Below are 16,917 nucleotides of genomic sequence, written 5' to 3' on the forward strand. Positions count from 1 at the left end.
TATGTCCGTATAGATAGCAAAAAATGTATATATAAAAAAAAGGATTTACATAACGGGTTAATATGGTTTTAATTAAGCAGTTTGCACTTTACATAACATTGATATAAAGTTGATCCCAGTTATAAATACATAAAAGCGGGTGAGTTGAATTAAAGGAGTTAAAAAGATCAAGTTATATAAAACCCAGTCCGTTTTGCGCCCCTCTTTTTCAGTTATAGTCATTGAATCGAGAAAAGAAAATTTCTACTTTTTAGTCCATTTTAAAAAAGAGTTTTTTTTTGTTATTTATTTCTCTTCAATTTTTAGTCTTCTCTATATGTTGTGATGGCCACATCCAGGATTTTGTTTTGAGGGAAGGGGGAAGTTAACCAAAGGATATTTTTGGAGGTGGGGGGGGGGCTACACAAAAAAAACTAATTCGTTAGTTTTAAAACTAGCGAATTAGTTTAAAAAAAATCGTTTATATTAATTTTTTTTACGTTTTTACGAGTCAGACAAATATTTAGGGGGGGGGGTCAAACCCCCTAACCCCTAACCCGTGGATATGGCCTTGGCCACATGCAACTGTTCTAACCCCTGCGCTATCAGGTCTTATATAATACTACTACTACTACTACTAACAACTCACCACAGCACCAAGGCGCCTGAGGCCAACACAGCTACGCAAGCTCCTCCATCCCAATATATTCAAAGCCTCCCTCTTTACACCCTCCTAGGAAGTACACATTTCCTTTAAATATTTCTGTATGACATCTTCCCACCCCAGATGAGAACGACCTTCCTTCCGTTTAGCCCTAGACGGTTGACCGTAAAGGAAAATCTCTGGCAATTTGTAATCCGCAGAACGTGCCCTAGCCATCTCAACCTTTCTTTCATTATAGACCTAGAAAGAACCACATTTTGTGTTCAGCCTACTGTTTGAAATATGGTCAGTCAGCCGGGTACCCAAAACAATCCGGTGGCAATTTCTCTAGAAAACATCTAGCAAATCCATATTTGACCACTGTCATCAATGTACCTTCCAATATTCTAATCTTGGTTTGCAGACTTATCTTCCTATTCTTCCAAACTTTTTTTAACTGCGAAAAAAAAAACAACACCCTGAGCCTTGGCTATTTTACTTTTAACATGTTCACTGCTCCCATCGTCTTTAATAGTAACTTAATTGTCCAAGGGAAGCAACTTTTAAAAAATTTGTATTCAATTATCTTGCCAAGGATAAGTGTTTTTCGCATCATCATGTTAAAAAATAATGTAGTTTTTCGTGAAAAATAGATTTACTTCAAAGGTTATTTCTGCTTACTTACAAATGCGACTAGATACAGCAAGTTCCATTAAAATGAGCCATTAAATGTCTTTTAATAATTTTCTGATTGCTCCCTAGCGCTGGTGAAAAAATAAAATCAAAAAGGAGACACCTCAGTGTTACAAATGCCAAATACTAAGTTTCCTTGTTTTTCAAGGTGGGGGATTTTATTTCTCCTTTATAAGGTTTTCGACCATGCTGATTCCATTGGTGCACTTTTCATTTGAATCAGATGGCAATTTCTTGGGATTTTATGGTTTTTCAAAATAACCATAGTTTTCTTTTGGTTATACACTTTTATTTTTAAGGTGAACGGCATTAAGGCTTCCTGCCTCCTCCCTCCTGGAAAGTTATTGAGGGGTTCTCATGTCTCTAAAAATGGTAAATGACGCAGAAAATCAGTTATAAGTCTTACATTTAAGTTTTTTTCTCCAAAAGTGCACTGAGAAAGCCTTAACTGTCCAGAATTAAAACGGATATCCCTATAGAATAAGTTTGATTTTTTTAAATATGATTTTATAAATTGTTTACATTACTCTTAACAACCTGAACTGTTACAGAAAAATAAGGCCAGGTAGGCATTTATAGTAGATAGTTTACATACAGGGAGGCTTAGAGATAATGAGTGAGACGAGAACAGAAAATTAAAAAAAGGAAAAAAACAACTGACAATCAAAACAAGAGACATCACTCAGAATATGACAGTTAGATCTTAGATTTTTGACTCGTAAACAAAAACTATCATTTATTAGATCCTTTTATCCAAAATCCCAAGCCAAGGATAACAGTCTTAGAAACCTTCTTGGGGGTTGTCCTGCTATTTACTGTAAAGAGTTTCATGGTGTTTTGATGTTCAAGAGAATGCTCTTTCAAACAGTTACCAAACTTAGCATTCTTTTAACAATTTTATGAGTCAAATATTTCAAAGATTATGTAAAGTTGAAAAATCACTACAAAATATCCGTGGTCGCAAATTATCGCTCTTCACAGTTCCCAATGTCTTAGTAGGGTAAAGTTTTAACACAACCTTCAGTTGTGGTAATAATTTACTTCTTTAGATGCCAGAGCCATCTATGTTTGCCACAAATACATATTATAAGCAATTCTTCAATGAATTTTTTTCCTTGACCATGCAAGTCTATCAGCTCAAGTAGTCCTCATTCAGCTTGACACCTCGGCTTGGCTCTTTGATTCAGCCCAATACAATTCAACTGCTTAACACAACCTTTTCTAATGCTAGTGAACTACTGCCACTAGTTTAGATTGTTTTTTGATCTTAGAATAACTACAAAAGAGTGGACTCTAGTAGTAAGCGCCCAATTACTTGAAAACTTACATGCAAACTTACGCCTGAGGCATGGATATGTGTGTAAGTTTTCAACGAATTGCGTTCCTTCCGGTTTTTCTGGTAGGTAATTCTAATCTAGAGGTCAATACATCTTTCAGAGAGGAACGAGTACGCAATACCGTTCCTAGTGTGATTGATTTTTTTGACAAGTGCCTTTAGTCAAGACTAGTTTGTTAAGAGTTTGTTGTTGCTAAAGCTAACTCTCATTGGAAAAAAGGGTTCTAAAGATTTTTGTTTTTGATAAGAATTGCACAATGAATGTATCGTTTGACGTGGGCATTTTTTATGAGCCAATCAGAGGTTGTTCAATATACGGTAACTTGATTTGTGGTTGGGATTTGAATAAAAGAAATGGTTATGTTATTTGCTTGCGTGTATAGGAATTCCCTTGTTATTTGCTTGCATGTATAGGAATTCCCATGTTATTTGCTTGCGTGTATAGTAATTCCCATGTTATTTTCTTTATTTTATAGTAATTCACATTTTTTTGTCTTTATTTTATATGAATTAAGATTTTATTTTCTTTCTTGTATAGTAATTCCCATGTTATTTGCTTGCTTGTATAGGAATTCCCATGTTATTTGCTTGCATGTATAGGAATTCCCTTTTTTTGTGCTTTCATGTATAGTAATTCCTATGTTTTTTGCTTGCGTGTATAGTAATTCCCATGTTATTTGCTTGCGTGTATAGGAATTCCCTTGTTATTTGCTTGCATGTATAGGAATTCCAATGTTATTTGCGTGCTTGTATATGAATTAGCATGTTATTTTATAGCATGTATAGGAATTCCCATGTCATTTACTTGCGTGTATAGGAATACCCATGTTATTTGCTTGCATGTATAGGACTCTTTGAGCTGTTTGTGTCTCTTGAGACTGTGTGTGTCTCTTTGGGCTGTGTGTCTCTTTGAGCTGTTTGAGTCTTTTTGGTCTGTTTGTGTGTCTCTTTGGGCTGTTTGAGTCTTTTTGGTCTGTGTTTGTATCTTTGGGCTGTTTATGTCTCTTTGGGCTGTGTGTGTTTCATTGGGCTTTGTGAGTCTCTTTGGGCTGTGTGTCTCGGTGGACTGTTTGAGTCTTTTTGATCTGTTTGTGTCTCGGTGGACTGTTTGAGTCTTTTTGATCTGTTTGGGTCTCTGTGGTCTGTTTGAGTCTTTTTTTGGGCTGGATTTGTCTCTTTGGGATTCTGTCTCTTTGGGCTGTTTGTGTTTCTTTGGGCTATGTGTGTCTCTTTGGGCTGTTTGTGTCATTTTGATCTGTGTGTCTTTCTTTTGGCTGTTTGTGTCTCTTAGGTGTCGTATGTGCCTCTTTGGGCTATGTGTGTCTCTTTGGGGCGTTTGAATCTTTTGGTCTGTATGTGTCTGTATGGGCGTTTTTTGGTATGTGTTTGTTTATTTTTGCTGTTTGTGTCTCTTATATGCCAGGGGTGTATATTTGGGCAAGGTGGGTCTCTTTGGGGGGATTTTTATCTTTTTGGTATGTATGGGTCTGTATGGGCGTTTTTTGTCTCTTTGGGCTGTGTGTGTGTCTCTTTGGGCTTTGCGTGTCTCTTCGAACTGTGTGTATGTCTCTTTAGCCTCTGTGTGTGTGTCTCTTTGGGATGTGTGTGTCTCTTTAGGCTGTATGTCTCTTTGGGCAGTTTGAATCTTTATGGTCTGTGTGTGCCTCTTTTGGCTGTTTGTGTCTCTTCGGGCTTTGTGTCTCTCTGTTGGATGTGTGCGTCTCTTGTCTCTTTGGGCTGTGTATCTCTTTGAGCTGTTTGAGTCTTTTTGGTCTGTTTGTGTGTCTCTTTGAGCTGTTTGAGTCTTTTTGATCTGTGTTTGTCCCTTTGGGCTGTTTGTGTCTCTTTGGGCTGTGTGTGTTTCTTTGGGCTTTGCGTGTCTCTTCGAACTGTGTGTATGTCTCTTTAGCCTGTGAGTGTCTCTTTGGGCTGTGTGTATCTCTTTAGGCTGTATGTCTCTTTGGGCAGTTTGAATCTTTATGGTTTGTGTGAGCCTCTTTTGGCTGTTTGTGTCTTTTCGGGCATTGTGTCTCTCTGTTGGATGTGTGCGTCTCTTGTCTTTTTGGGCTGTGTGTCTCTTTGAGCTGTTTGAGTCTTTTTGGTCTGTTTGTGTGTCTCTTTAAGCTGTTTGAGTCTTTTTGATCTGTTTGTGTCTCTTTGGGCTGTTTGAGTCTTTTTTGGGCTGTGTTTGTCTCTTTGGGCTTCTGTCTCTTTGGGCTGTGTGTGTTTCTTTGGGCTATGTGTATCTCTTTGGGCTGTTTGAGTCATTTTGGTCTGTGTGTCTTTCTTTTGGCTGTTTGTGTCTCTTAGGGGTCGTGTATGCCTCTTTGGGCTATGTGTGTCTCTTTGGGACGTTTGAATCTTTTGGTCTGTATGTGTCTGTATGGGCGTTTTTTTTTTTTTTGTATGTGTGTGTTTATTTGGGCTTTGTTCGTCTCTTTTGGCTGTTTGTCTCGTTTGACTGTTTTTGTATTTTTTATATGTTTGTGTATCTTTTAGCTGTTTTATTCTTTTTTGGGGTGTGTTTGTATCTTTGGGCTTCTGTCTCTTTGGGCTGTTTGTGTTTCTTTGGGGTATGTGTGTCTCTTTGGGCTGTTTGAGTCATTTTGGTCTGTGTGTGTGTCTCTTTAGGCTGTATGTCTCTTTGGGCAGTGTGAATCTTTATGGTCTGTGTGTGTGTCTTTTGGCTGTTTGTGTATATTAGAGGCCATGTGTGTCTCTTTGGGCAATGTGTGTCTCTTTGGAGGGTTTGAATCTTTTTGGTATGTATGTCTCTGTATGGGCGTTTTTTTTTGTCTTTGAGCTGTGTGTGTGTGTCTTTGGGATTTGTGTTTATCTTAGGAATGTGTGTATGTCTCTTTAGCCTTGGGCAGTGTGTGTCTCTTTAGGCTGTATATCTCTTTGGGTAGTTTGAATCTTTATGGTCTGTGTGTGCCTCTTTTGGCTGTTTGTGTCGTTTTGGGCTTTGTGTCTCTCTGTTGGTTGTGTGCGTCTGTCTGGGCCTTGTAAATCTCTTTGAGCTGTTTGTGTCTCTTTGGGCTATGGGTGTCTCTTTGTGATGTGTGTGTCTCTTTAGGCTGTGTGTGTCTCGTTGGACTGTGTGTCTTTTTGGAGTGTCTGAGTCTTTTTGGTCTATGTGTGTCTCTTTGGGCTGTTTGTGTCTCTTTGAGCTGTGTATGTTTCTTTGGGCTTTGTGTGTCTCTTTGAGCTATGTGTCAATACGTTTAAGCACTAAATATCTTTAAGCTTAACCCGTCTTTATTCTTTAGAAAAGTTCTATTGTAAGCAAGTAACAAACTCTTTCCTGAAGTCACCTCTTGGATACACAATGCGGAAACTTCATTTAAGAAACTATGAAAAAATTGTAAGTAAGTAACAAATTCTTTCTTGAGGTCACCTCTTGGATACACAATACAGAAATTTCATTACAGAAATTATGAAAAAATTGTAAGTAAATAGCAAATTCTTTCTTGAATTCACCAGCTGGATAAACAAAAAGACATTTCGTTCAAGAAATTATGACAAAGTTCTAAGTAAGTAACAAACTCTTTCTTGAAGTTACCTCATGGATACACAATGCAGAAATTTCATTTGAGAAATTATGAAAAAATTTTAAGCAAGTAACAAACTCTTTCACCTGCTGGATAAACAAAAAAGACATTTCGTTCAAGAAACTATGACAAAATTCAAAGTAAGTAACAAACTCTTTATTGTTTTCATGACTTAGATACACGATGTAGAAATTAAATTCAAGAAATTATGAAAAAATTCTCAGTCTAAGTAGCAAATTCTTTCTTGAATTCACCTGTTGGATAAATAAAAAGACATTTCGTTCAAGAAATTATGACAAAATTCTAAGTAAGTAACAAACTCTTTATTGTTTTCGCGAGTTAGATAAACGATGTAGAGATTAATTTCAAGAAATTATGAAAAAATTCTCAGTAAGTAACAATTTCTTTCTTGAAGTCAACTCGTAAGTAACAATTTCTTTCTTGAAGTCAACTCTTGTATACACAATACGGGAATTTCATTAAAGAAATTATGAAAAAATTGTAACTAAGTAGCAAATTCTTTCTTGAATTCACTTGTTGAATAAACAAAAAGACATTTCATTCAAGAAATTATGACAAAATTCTAAGTAAGTAACAAACTCTTTTTTGTTTTCACGAGTTAGATATACGATGTAGAAATTAAATTCAAGAAATTTTGAAAAAATTCTCAGTCTAAGTAGCAAATTCTTTCTTGAATTCACCTGTTGGATAAACAAAAAAGACATTTCGTTCAAGAAATTATGACAAAATTCTAAGTAAGTAACAAACTCTTTATTGTTTTCACGAGTTAGATAAACGATGTAGAAATTAATTTCCAGAAATTATGAAAAATTCTCAGTAAGTAACCATTTCTTTCTTGAAGTCAACTCTTGGATACACAGTACGGAAATTTCATTCAAGAAATTATGAAAATATTTGTAAGTAAGTAACAAACTCTTTATTGATTCCACCTCTTGGATATACAGTACAGATTCTTCATTCAAGAAATTATGAAAAAATTGCAAGTAAGTGACTTTTTTTTCTCTTTATCACAAACAATTTTCACTTAGCTACATGATGCAGAAATTTAATTCAAGAAATTATGAAAAAATTCTCAGTAAGTAACAATTTCTTTCTTGAAGTCAACTCTTAGATACACAATACAGGAATTTCATTAAAGAAATTATGAAAAAATTGTAACTAAGTAGCAAATTCTTTCTTGAATTCACTTGTTGAATAAACAAAAAGACATTCCATTCAAGAAATTATGACAAAATTCTAAGTAAGTAACAAACTCTTTATTGTTTTCACGAGTTAGATATACGATGTAGAAATTAAATTCAAGAAATTATGAAAAAATTCTCAGTCTAAGTAGCAAATTCTTTCTTGAATTCACCTGTTGGATAAACAAAAACATATTTCGTTCAAGAAATTATGACAAAATTCTAAGTAAGTAACAAACTCTTTATTGTTTTCACGAGTTAGATTTACGATGTAGAAATTAAATTCAAGAAATTATGAAAAAATTCTCAGTCTAAGTAGCAAATTCTTTCTTGAATTCACCTGTTGGATAAACAAAAAGACATTTCGTTCAAGAAATTATGACAAAATTCTAAGTAAGTAACAAACTCTTTATGGTTTTCACGAGTTGGATAAACGATGTAGAAATTAATTTCAAGAAATTATGAAAAAACTCTCAGTAAGTAACCATTTCTTTCTTGAAGTCAACTCTTGGATACACAGTACGGAAATTTCATTCAATAAATTATGAAAATATTTGTAAGTAAGTAACAAACTCTTTATTGATTTCACCTCTTGGATATACAGTACAGATACTTCATTCAAGAAATTATGAAAAAATCACAAGTAAGTAACTTTTTTTCTCTTTATCACAAACAATTTTCACTTAGCTACATGATGCAGAAATTTAATTCAAGAAATTATGAAAAAATTCTCAGTAAGTAACAATTTCATTCTTAAAGTCAACTCTTAGATACACAATACGGGAATTTCATTCAAGAAATTATGAAAAAATTGTAACTAAGTAGCAAATTCTTTCTTGAATTCACTTGTTGAATAAACAAAAAGACATTCCATTCAAGAAATTAGGACAAAATTCTAAGTAAGTAACAAACTCTTTATTGTTTTCACGAGTTAGATATACGATGTAGAAATTAAATTCAAGAAATTATGAAAAAATTCTCAGTCTAAGTAGCAAATTCTTTCTTGAATTCACCTGTTGGATAAACAAAAAGACATTTCTTTCAAGAAATTATGACAAAATTCTAAGTAAGTAACAAACTCTTTATTGTTCTCACGAGTTAGATAAACGATATAGAAATTAATTTCAAGAAATTATGAAAAAATTCTCAGTAAGTAACCATTTCTTTCTTGAAGTCAACTCTTGGATACACAGTACGGAAATTTCATTCAAGAAATTATGAAAATATTTGTAAGTAACAAACTCTTTATTGATTCCACCTCTTGGATATACAGTACAGATACTTCATTCACGAAATTATGAAAAAATCGCAAGTAAGTAACTTTTTTCTTCTCTTTATCACAAACAATTTTCACTTAGCTACATGATGTAGAAATTTAATTCAAGAAATTATTAAAAAATTCTCAGTAAGTAACAATTTCTTTCTTGAAGTCAACTCTTAGATACACAATACGGAAATTTCATTCAAGAAATTATGAAAGTATTTGTAAGTAAGTAAGTAATAATCTCTTTATTGATTTCACCTCTTGAATATACAGTACAGATACTTCATTCAAGAAACGTGATTAAACACGTTTTGAAACTACATGCTATTTGCATGCTTTTCCTTGGCACCTTTCCAAATGAGCGGAGACTCCCCACTGCTTCCTACACATTGCAAAAAGTGAGCAGTACGAAAACTCCACGTTTTCAACCAGACTGGTTTTTTAGACAACACACCCACAGAGATGACACACACACATAGAAAGAAGACACGCACAGACCCGACACACAAACAGAGTCATAGTGAGAGAGATATTCAAAACGTTGGGTTGATCTAGGTTCACTTAGAGTGGCGCGCCACTCTAAGAGTTGACTTCAAGAAAGAAATTGTTACTTACTGAGAATTTTTTCGTAATTTCTTGAATTAAATTTCTACATCATGTAGCTAAGTGAAAATTGTTTGTGATAAAGAGAAAAAAAAGTTACTTACTTGCGATTTTTTCATAATTTCTTGAATGAAGTATCTGTACTGTATATCCAAGAGGTGGAATCAATAAAGAGTTTCTTACTTACAAATATTTTCATAATTTCTTGAATGAAATGTCCGTACTGTGTATCCAAGAGTTGACTTCAAGAAAGAAATGGTTACTTACTGAGAATTTATTCATAATTTCTTGAAATTAATTTCTACATCGTTTATCTAACTCGCGAAAACAATAAAGAGTTTGTTACTTACTTAGAATTTTGTCATAATTTCTTGAATCAAATGTCTTTTTATTTATCCAACAGGTGAATTCAAGAAAGAATTTGCTACTTAGACTGAGAATTTTTTCATAATTTCTTGAATTTAATTTCTACATCGTGTATCTAAGTCATGAAAACAATAGAGAGTTTGTTACTTACTTTGAATTTTGTCATAGTTTCTTGAACGAAATGTCTTTTTTTGTTTATCAAGCAGGTGAATTCAAAAAAGAATTTGCTACTTACTAACAATTTTTTCATATCCACGAGGTGACTTCATGAAAGAGTTTGTTACTTGCTTAAAATTTTTTCATAATTTCTTAAATGAAATTTCTGCATTGTGTATCCATGAGGTAACTTCAAGAAAGAGTTTGTTACTTACTTAGAACTTTGTCATAATTTCTTGAACGAAATGTCTTTTTGTTTATCCAGCTGGTGAATTCAAGAAAGAATTTTCTATTTATTTACAATTTTTTCATAATTTCTTTAATGAAATTTCTGTATTGTGTATCCAAGAGGTGACCTCAAGAAAGAATTTGTTACTTACTTACAATTTTTTCATAGTTTCTTAAATGAAGTTTCTGCATTGTGTATCCAAGAGGCGACTTCAGGAAAGAGTTTGTTACTTGCTTACAATAGAACTATTCTAAAGAATAAAGACGGGTTAAGCTTAAAGATATTTATTGCTTAAACGTATTGACACATAGCTCAAAGAGACACACAAAGCCCAAAGAAACATACACAGCTCAAAGAGAGACAAACAGCCCAAAGAGACAAACATAGACCAAAAAGACTCAGACAACCCAAAAAGACACACAGTCCAACGAGACACACACAGCCTAAAGAGACACACACATCACAAAGAGACACCCACAGCCCAAAGAGACACATACAGCTCAAAGAGACGTACACGGCCCAAAGAGAAGCACACATCCAACAAACAGACACAAAGCCCAACACTACACAAACAGCCAAAAGAGGCACACACAGACCATAAAGATTCAAACTGCCCAAAGAGATATACAGCCTAAAGAGACACACACTGCCCAAAGAGACACACACAGGATAAATAGACAAACACACAGTCCTAATAGACACAAAACGCCAAAAGACAAACACACACCTAAAAGATACAAAAAACACGCCCATACAGACACATACATACCAAACAGATTCAAACCCTCCAAAGAGACACACATTGCCCAAAGAGACACACATGGCCTCTAAGAGACACAAACAGCCAAAAGAAACACACACAGACAAAAATTACTCAAACAGCCCAAAGAGACATACAGCCTAAAGAGACACACACACAGACCAAAATGACTCAAACAGCCCAAAGAGACACACATACCCCAAAGAAAGACAAACAGCCCAAAGAGACAGAAGCCCAAAGAGACAAACACAGCCAAAAAAATACTCAAACAGATAAAAGAGAAACAAAAAGATCAAAAAGACTCAAACAGTCAAACGAGACGCACCGCCAAACGAGACGCAAAAACCCAAAATAAACACACAAACAACAAAAAAAAAAAAACCGCCCATACAGACACATACAGACCAAAAGATTCAAACGTCCCACAGAGACACACATAGTACAAAGAGGCACACACGACCCCTAAGAGACACAAATAGACAAAAGAAAGACACATAGACCAAAACGACTCAAACAGCCCAAAGAGACACACAGAGCCCAAAGAAACACAAAAAGCCCAAAGAGACAGAAGCCCAAAGAGACAAACACACCCCAAATAAGGCTCAAAACAGCCCAAAGAGACACAAACAGATCAAAAAGACTCAAACAGCTCAAAGAGACACACAAACAGACCAAAAAGACTCAAACAGCTCAAAGAGACACACAGCCCAAAGAGACAAGAGACGCACACATCCAACAGAGAAACACAATGCCCGAAAAGACACAAACAGCCTAAAGAGGCTCACACAGACCATAAAGATTCAAACTGCCCAAAGAGACATACAGCCTATAGAGATACACACAGCCCAAAGAGACACACACAGGCTAAAGAGACATACACACAGTTCGAAGAGACACGCAAAGCCCAAAGAAACACACACAGCCCAAAGAGACACAAACAGCCCAAAGAGACAAAACACAGATCAAAAAGACTCAAACAGCTCAAAGAGACACACAAACAGACCAAAAAGACTCAAACAGCTCAAAGAGATACACAGCCCAAAGAGACAAGAGACGCACACATCCAACAGAGAGACACAAAGCCCGAAGAGACACAAACAGCCAAAGAAGGCACACACAGACCATAAAGATTCAAACTGCCCAAAGAGACATACAGCCTAAAGAGACACACACATCCCAAAGAGACACACACACAGGCTAAAGAGACATACACACAGTTCGAAGAGACACGCAAAGCCCAAAGAGACACAAACAACGCCAAAAGATACAAAAAACGCCCATACAGACACATACATACAAAAAAGATTCAAATCCCTCCAAAGACACACACATTGCCCAAAGATACACACATGGCCTATAAGAGACAAAAATAGCAAAAGGAAACACACACAGACCAAAACACGCCCATACAGACACATACAGACCAAAAGATTCAAACGCCCCAAAGAGACACACATAGCCCAAAGAGGCAGATACGACTCCTAGGAGACACAAACAGACAAAAGAAAGACACACAGAACAAAATGACTCAAACAGCCCAAAGAGACACACATAGCCCAAAGAAACACAAACAGCCCAAAGAGACAGAATCCCAAAGAGACAAACACAGCCCAAAAAAGACTCAAACAGCCCAAAGAGACACACACAGATCAAAAAGACTCAAACAGTCCACCGAGACACAAACAGATCAAAAAGACTCAAACAGTCCACCGAGACACACAGCCCAAAGAGACGCACAAAGCCCAAACAAACACACACAGACCACAGACACACACACAGCCAAAATAGACAAACAGACACCAAAATTACACAAACAGCCCAAATAGACACACAAACATACCAAAAAGACTCAAACAGCCCAAAGAGACACACAGCCCAAAGAGACACACACAGACTCAAGAGACACAAACAGCTCAAAGAGTCCTATACATGCAAGCAAATAACAAGGGAATTCCTATACACGCAAGAAAATAACATGGGAATTCCTATACATGCAAGCAAATAACAAGTGAATTCCTATACTCGCAAGCAAATAACATGGGAATTCCTATACATGCAAGCAAATAACAAGGGAATTCCTATACACTCAAGCAAATAACATGGGAATTCCTATACATGCAAGCAAATAACATCGGAATTCCTATACACGCAAGCAAATAACATGGGAATTCCTATACACGCAAGCAAATAACATGGGAATTCCTATACATGCAAGCAAATAGCTAGGGAATTCCTATAATCGCAAACAACGAACGAGTTAATTCCTAGACCATAAAGAAAATAAACATGGAATTAATATAAATTACATCAAAAAACAAGGGAATTCCTATACACGCTAGCAAATAACATGGGAATACCTATACCTGCAAGCAAATAACAAGGGAATTCCTATACACGCAAGCAAATAACATAACCATTTCTTTTATTCAAATCCCAACCACAAATCAAGTTATCGTATATTGAACAACCTCTGATTGGCTCATAAAAAATGCCCACGTCAAACGATACGTTCATTGTGCAATTCTTATCAAAAACAAAAAGCTTTATACCCCTTTTTTCCAATGAGAGTTAGCTTTAGCAACGACACATTCCTAACAAACTAGTCTTGACTAAAGGCAATTGTCCAAAAAATCAATCACACTAGGAACGGTATTGCGTACTCGTTCCTCTTTGAAAGATGTATTGACCTCTAGATTAGAATTACCTACCAGAAAAACCGGAAGGAACCCAATGCATTGAAAACTTACAAACATATCCATGCCTCAGGCGTAAGTTTGCTTGTAAGTTTTCAAGTAATTGGGCGCTTACTACTGACTCTTCCTATCATCACCATATTTTTTTCCTTAACAAAAAACAACCGGCTGCGCACAAGGCAGTAAATGACACTAATGTATTATAGCTGTTTTAGTCTATAGTTATGCCGTTCGGGGAATTCAAGTAAATCAATCAAATGCGTTGACACTAAAATGTCAAGCAGTACAAACGGTGGACTAATTTAATTTAGCATATGATAATCATTTTAGGACAACAATGAAAATTTTTGCCTTCAATAATCGCTTGTTATTTCAAAAAGGGGACATCTTCACAAAGTCACAAAAAAAGTTGTAACCGTTTCTATTATTTAATGAAATGGAAAAAATCAAACAAGTTTTTTGAACTGAAAGTACGGAGAATATTAAAACTTAAAATAAAAAAAAATAATTCCGTATATGAAGGGGGCTGTCCCTTCCTCAAACCTCGCTCTTCAAAAACCAATAATATTTACTCTTATATTTGTGATGTGATTAGCTAAACTATAAAACAAACAATGGGAACGAAGCACCCATTTTTGTTGGCTGGTTTAACCTGGGATTATGAACTCACAGGGTAATCATGCAAAAATCTCTCTTCAAATTCAAGGTTTTTGCCTAATAAAAGTACAAAAACTTCGTATTCCTCAGCTTCGTGTTTGATATTTTTTGTTCTACGAAACCAAAATCAAATCTTCTAAGACTTTCCTATTTCATAAACAGCACAAATTATTTCGTTTTCTCAGGTTTTCCCGATCCATTAAAGAATTCTTTTTAGGTTCTCTTAAAGGTAAAAATTAGGAAGCTTTTGAACTGATTATATTAATTCTTTTCTTCTATTGCGTTGAATGGCAAAAGAAAAGAAGCGTTTTTTAAAATTTTGCACTCCATTTTATGTAAAAACATTTCTTGGAAGATAAATGTTGAAAACACGAAACGAACCCTCCTACTTTCCTTTTTTAGTCTGAAAAGGAGGAGGGGTATAGTTTAGTAGTGGTTTTACCCTTAGTTAAAAGGAGAAGAAAAAGGTGGTGTTTATTCTTTCATTAGATAGCACAAAAGCATTAGTGCCTGGGGCTTATTGTTATATTTAATTCTAATAATGGTCAGAGTCATATTTGACGAAATTACACAAGTAGCTAAAATTAAAAAAATGAAACGTTAACTTTTTTCACCAATAATAACAATAACATAAGCTTACAGAAAATCACTGCAATGTAGTCTCTTTCTGTTACTAGGTCATTGAGGGTTGCTCTTGAAATGTTTACTATGCTCTGTTCATTACGATTTTCAAATATCCAGTCCAATACTCTTTGCTCTTCGGAAGGGTCACCTGTAAAATAGGACATAATAAGGTACTTGTGTGAAATACCCCCACCAAATATTCTTTATATGTGTTTCTCTGGCGCTCAATCCTAATAAAATTTACCAAAGTAAGATTAAAATGTATTCAGGGGCGTATCCAGGATTTTTTTTAGGAGGGGGGGGCAAAATAGGTTGATCCGATAAACTTGCGTTAGGAGCAAGTTTAATTAAAGCAAACTTGAGTTAATTAAGTAAATTACACTACTTTAGACTACACTAGGGGGGGGGCCCTCCCCCCCTCTGGATCCGCCACTGAGTGTATTACGTTAGAAACAAATTTGGGCTATATATTTGTATATTACGGGGGTTGGGGTAATATATAGCGGGTCTGTTTCTCTGACGGTCAATCCTAATGAAATATAAAACAAATGATGAAAATATAATACTTTATTAACTAAATTATGGAAACTACAGAAGTACTTTACCCCCCCCCCCCAATGTGCATATATATAGCTCAAATTTTTTTTGTAAAAAACATCGACAAATAAATTGGTTATACTTAGGTTCTACTTAGATGAAGAATATTAGGTAGGGGGTATTTCATACAAATACCCACAATAATAATCACTGGGAATAATTTCTGGGACTCACTTGAATCAAACCTCAAACTTTCAAAAACATTAATGTTTTTTAGTAGAATTGTAAGAAATAAACTTTATGTGCCATGAGCTAGTAGTGTGCGTCGTTCTTTGTGTGTGTTTGCGCGTGTATTATAATTCTTTTTCAAAAATTTAGTACATTATAATTTATTTTTTTTTCAAATTGCGCTTAATTCTTCTTGATTCTTATTTAATAGCAGCAGAAAATATTTTTGATATTTTGGCTAGAATTACAGCAAAATCTTACATATCCAATTATCCAAAACCATATATGTCCCAAATTTATTTTTTCCACAATGGAAAGTAATGAAAAAAGCAAGGGCGGATCCAGGATTTTTTTCGTGGGGGGGGGGGGGGTACTAATTTTTGACTCAGTTTAAACTAATTTTACTGATTTTTACCTAGGTTTTACTAATTTTTGACTTATTTTTGACTCGGTCAAAAATTTCGGGGGGGGGGTTCAAACCGGGTACCCCCCCCCCCTAGATACGGCCTTGGAAAAAAGGTAACGAGTTTATTTTTCCAACTGGAAAGATCCAAATCTATTGGTCTACCGATACAGCCACACCAGTGCACAAATCTTGTGTATTAGGCTCTCATCCCCCTCCCCCAAAAAACCTAAATATATTCAAATATATTGATACATCTTATTTAAATTATTAAAAAATTTGTTATTGGCAAACAAATGAATACAAAAAAATCCTGTGTACGTTTCAGGTGAAAATAGTCAGCTTCTTATACAAATTAAATTTAAAAAAAACAAGTTCTTTTAACTGAAAGTAAGGAGCGACATTAAAACTTAACACGAACATAAATTATTCCGTATGTGAAAGAGGCTGTCTTCTCCTCAAAGCCTCGCTCTTTACGCTGAAGTTTTTTATTGTTTAAAAAAAGTTGTGAGACAGAGTCAAACTTTAGCGTAAAGAGCGAGGCGTTAAGGAGGGGACAGCCCCTTTCATATACGGAATAATTTCTGTTCGTTTTAAGTTTTAATGTCACTCCTTATTTTCAGTTAAAAAAAAAAACTTTTTTTTTTAAATTAAATTTCTGAACGTTTTTTGAATTAATGCAGCTTTGGTTTCGGCTCACTGTACATGAATAATTATAAAAAAAAATTGCATATTAATTTTCCTTTTTTTGGCTAAATGGCTTTCTCGAAATTTTGTTCTGACGTAACTTACGAATTAACTTACATAACAAATTTCTATATTCGTATGTTTTTAATACGTATATTAGGGAGTTCGCCCCCTAGTCAATACCTCACTCTTTATGCTAAAGTTTGAATTTTGTTCGAATCACAAACCCCTGAATCACAAAGGCCGGTTAATTAGAATAGATAGCTCTTTTGAAATTACTAAAAAAAAACTTTAGCGTAAAGAGCG

General features: G+C 35.0%; 1 protein-coding gene across 8 annotated transcripts in view; it reads right to left on the reverse strand.

Moving 5' to 3' along the window:
* Window positions 1–16,917, reverse strand: part of hlk (hulk) — a 315,193-nt gene that overhangs the window by 50,743 nt on the left and 247,533 nt on the right. For all 8 annotated transcript variants that reach the window (XM_089106231.1, XM_089106234.1, XM_089106233.1 and 5 more), the window contains one exon: window positions 14,773–14,904. In XM_089106231.1, coding sequence (XP_088962357.1) covers window positions 14,773–14,904 — 132 coding nt within the window. Of the gene's footprint in view, window positions 1–14,772; window positions 14,905–16,917 lie in introns of those variants that run through there.

This window comes from Artemia sp. Qi Xiang Cuo, chromosome 20 (genome assembly GCF_049724085.1).
Source record: "Artemia sp. Qi Xiang Cuo chromosome 20, ASM4972408v1, whole genome shotgun sequence".
In the NCBI taxonomy this organism is placed as follows: Eukaryota; Metazoa; Arthropoda; class Branchiopoda; order Anostraca; family Artemiidae; genus Artemia; species Artemia sp. Qi Xiang Cuo.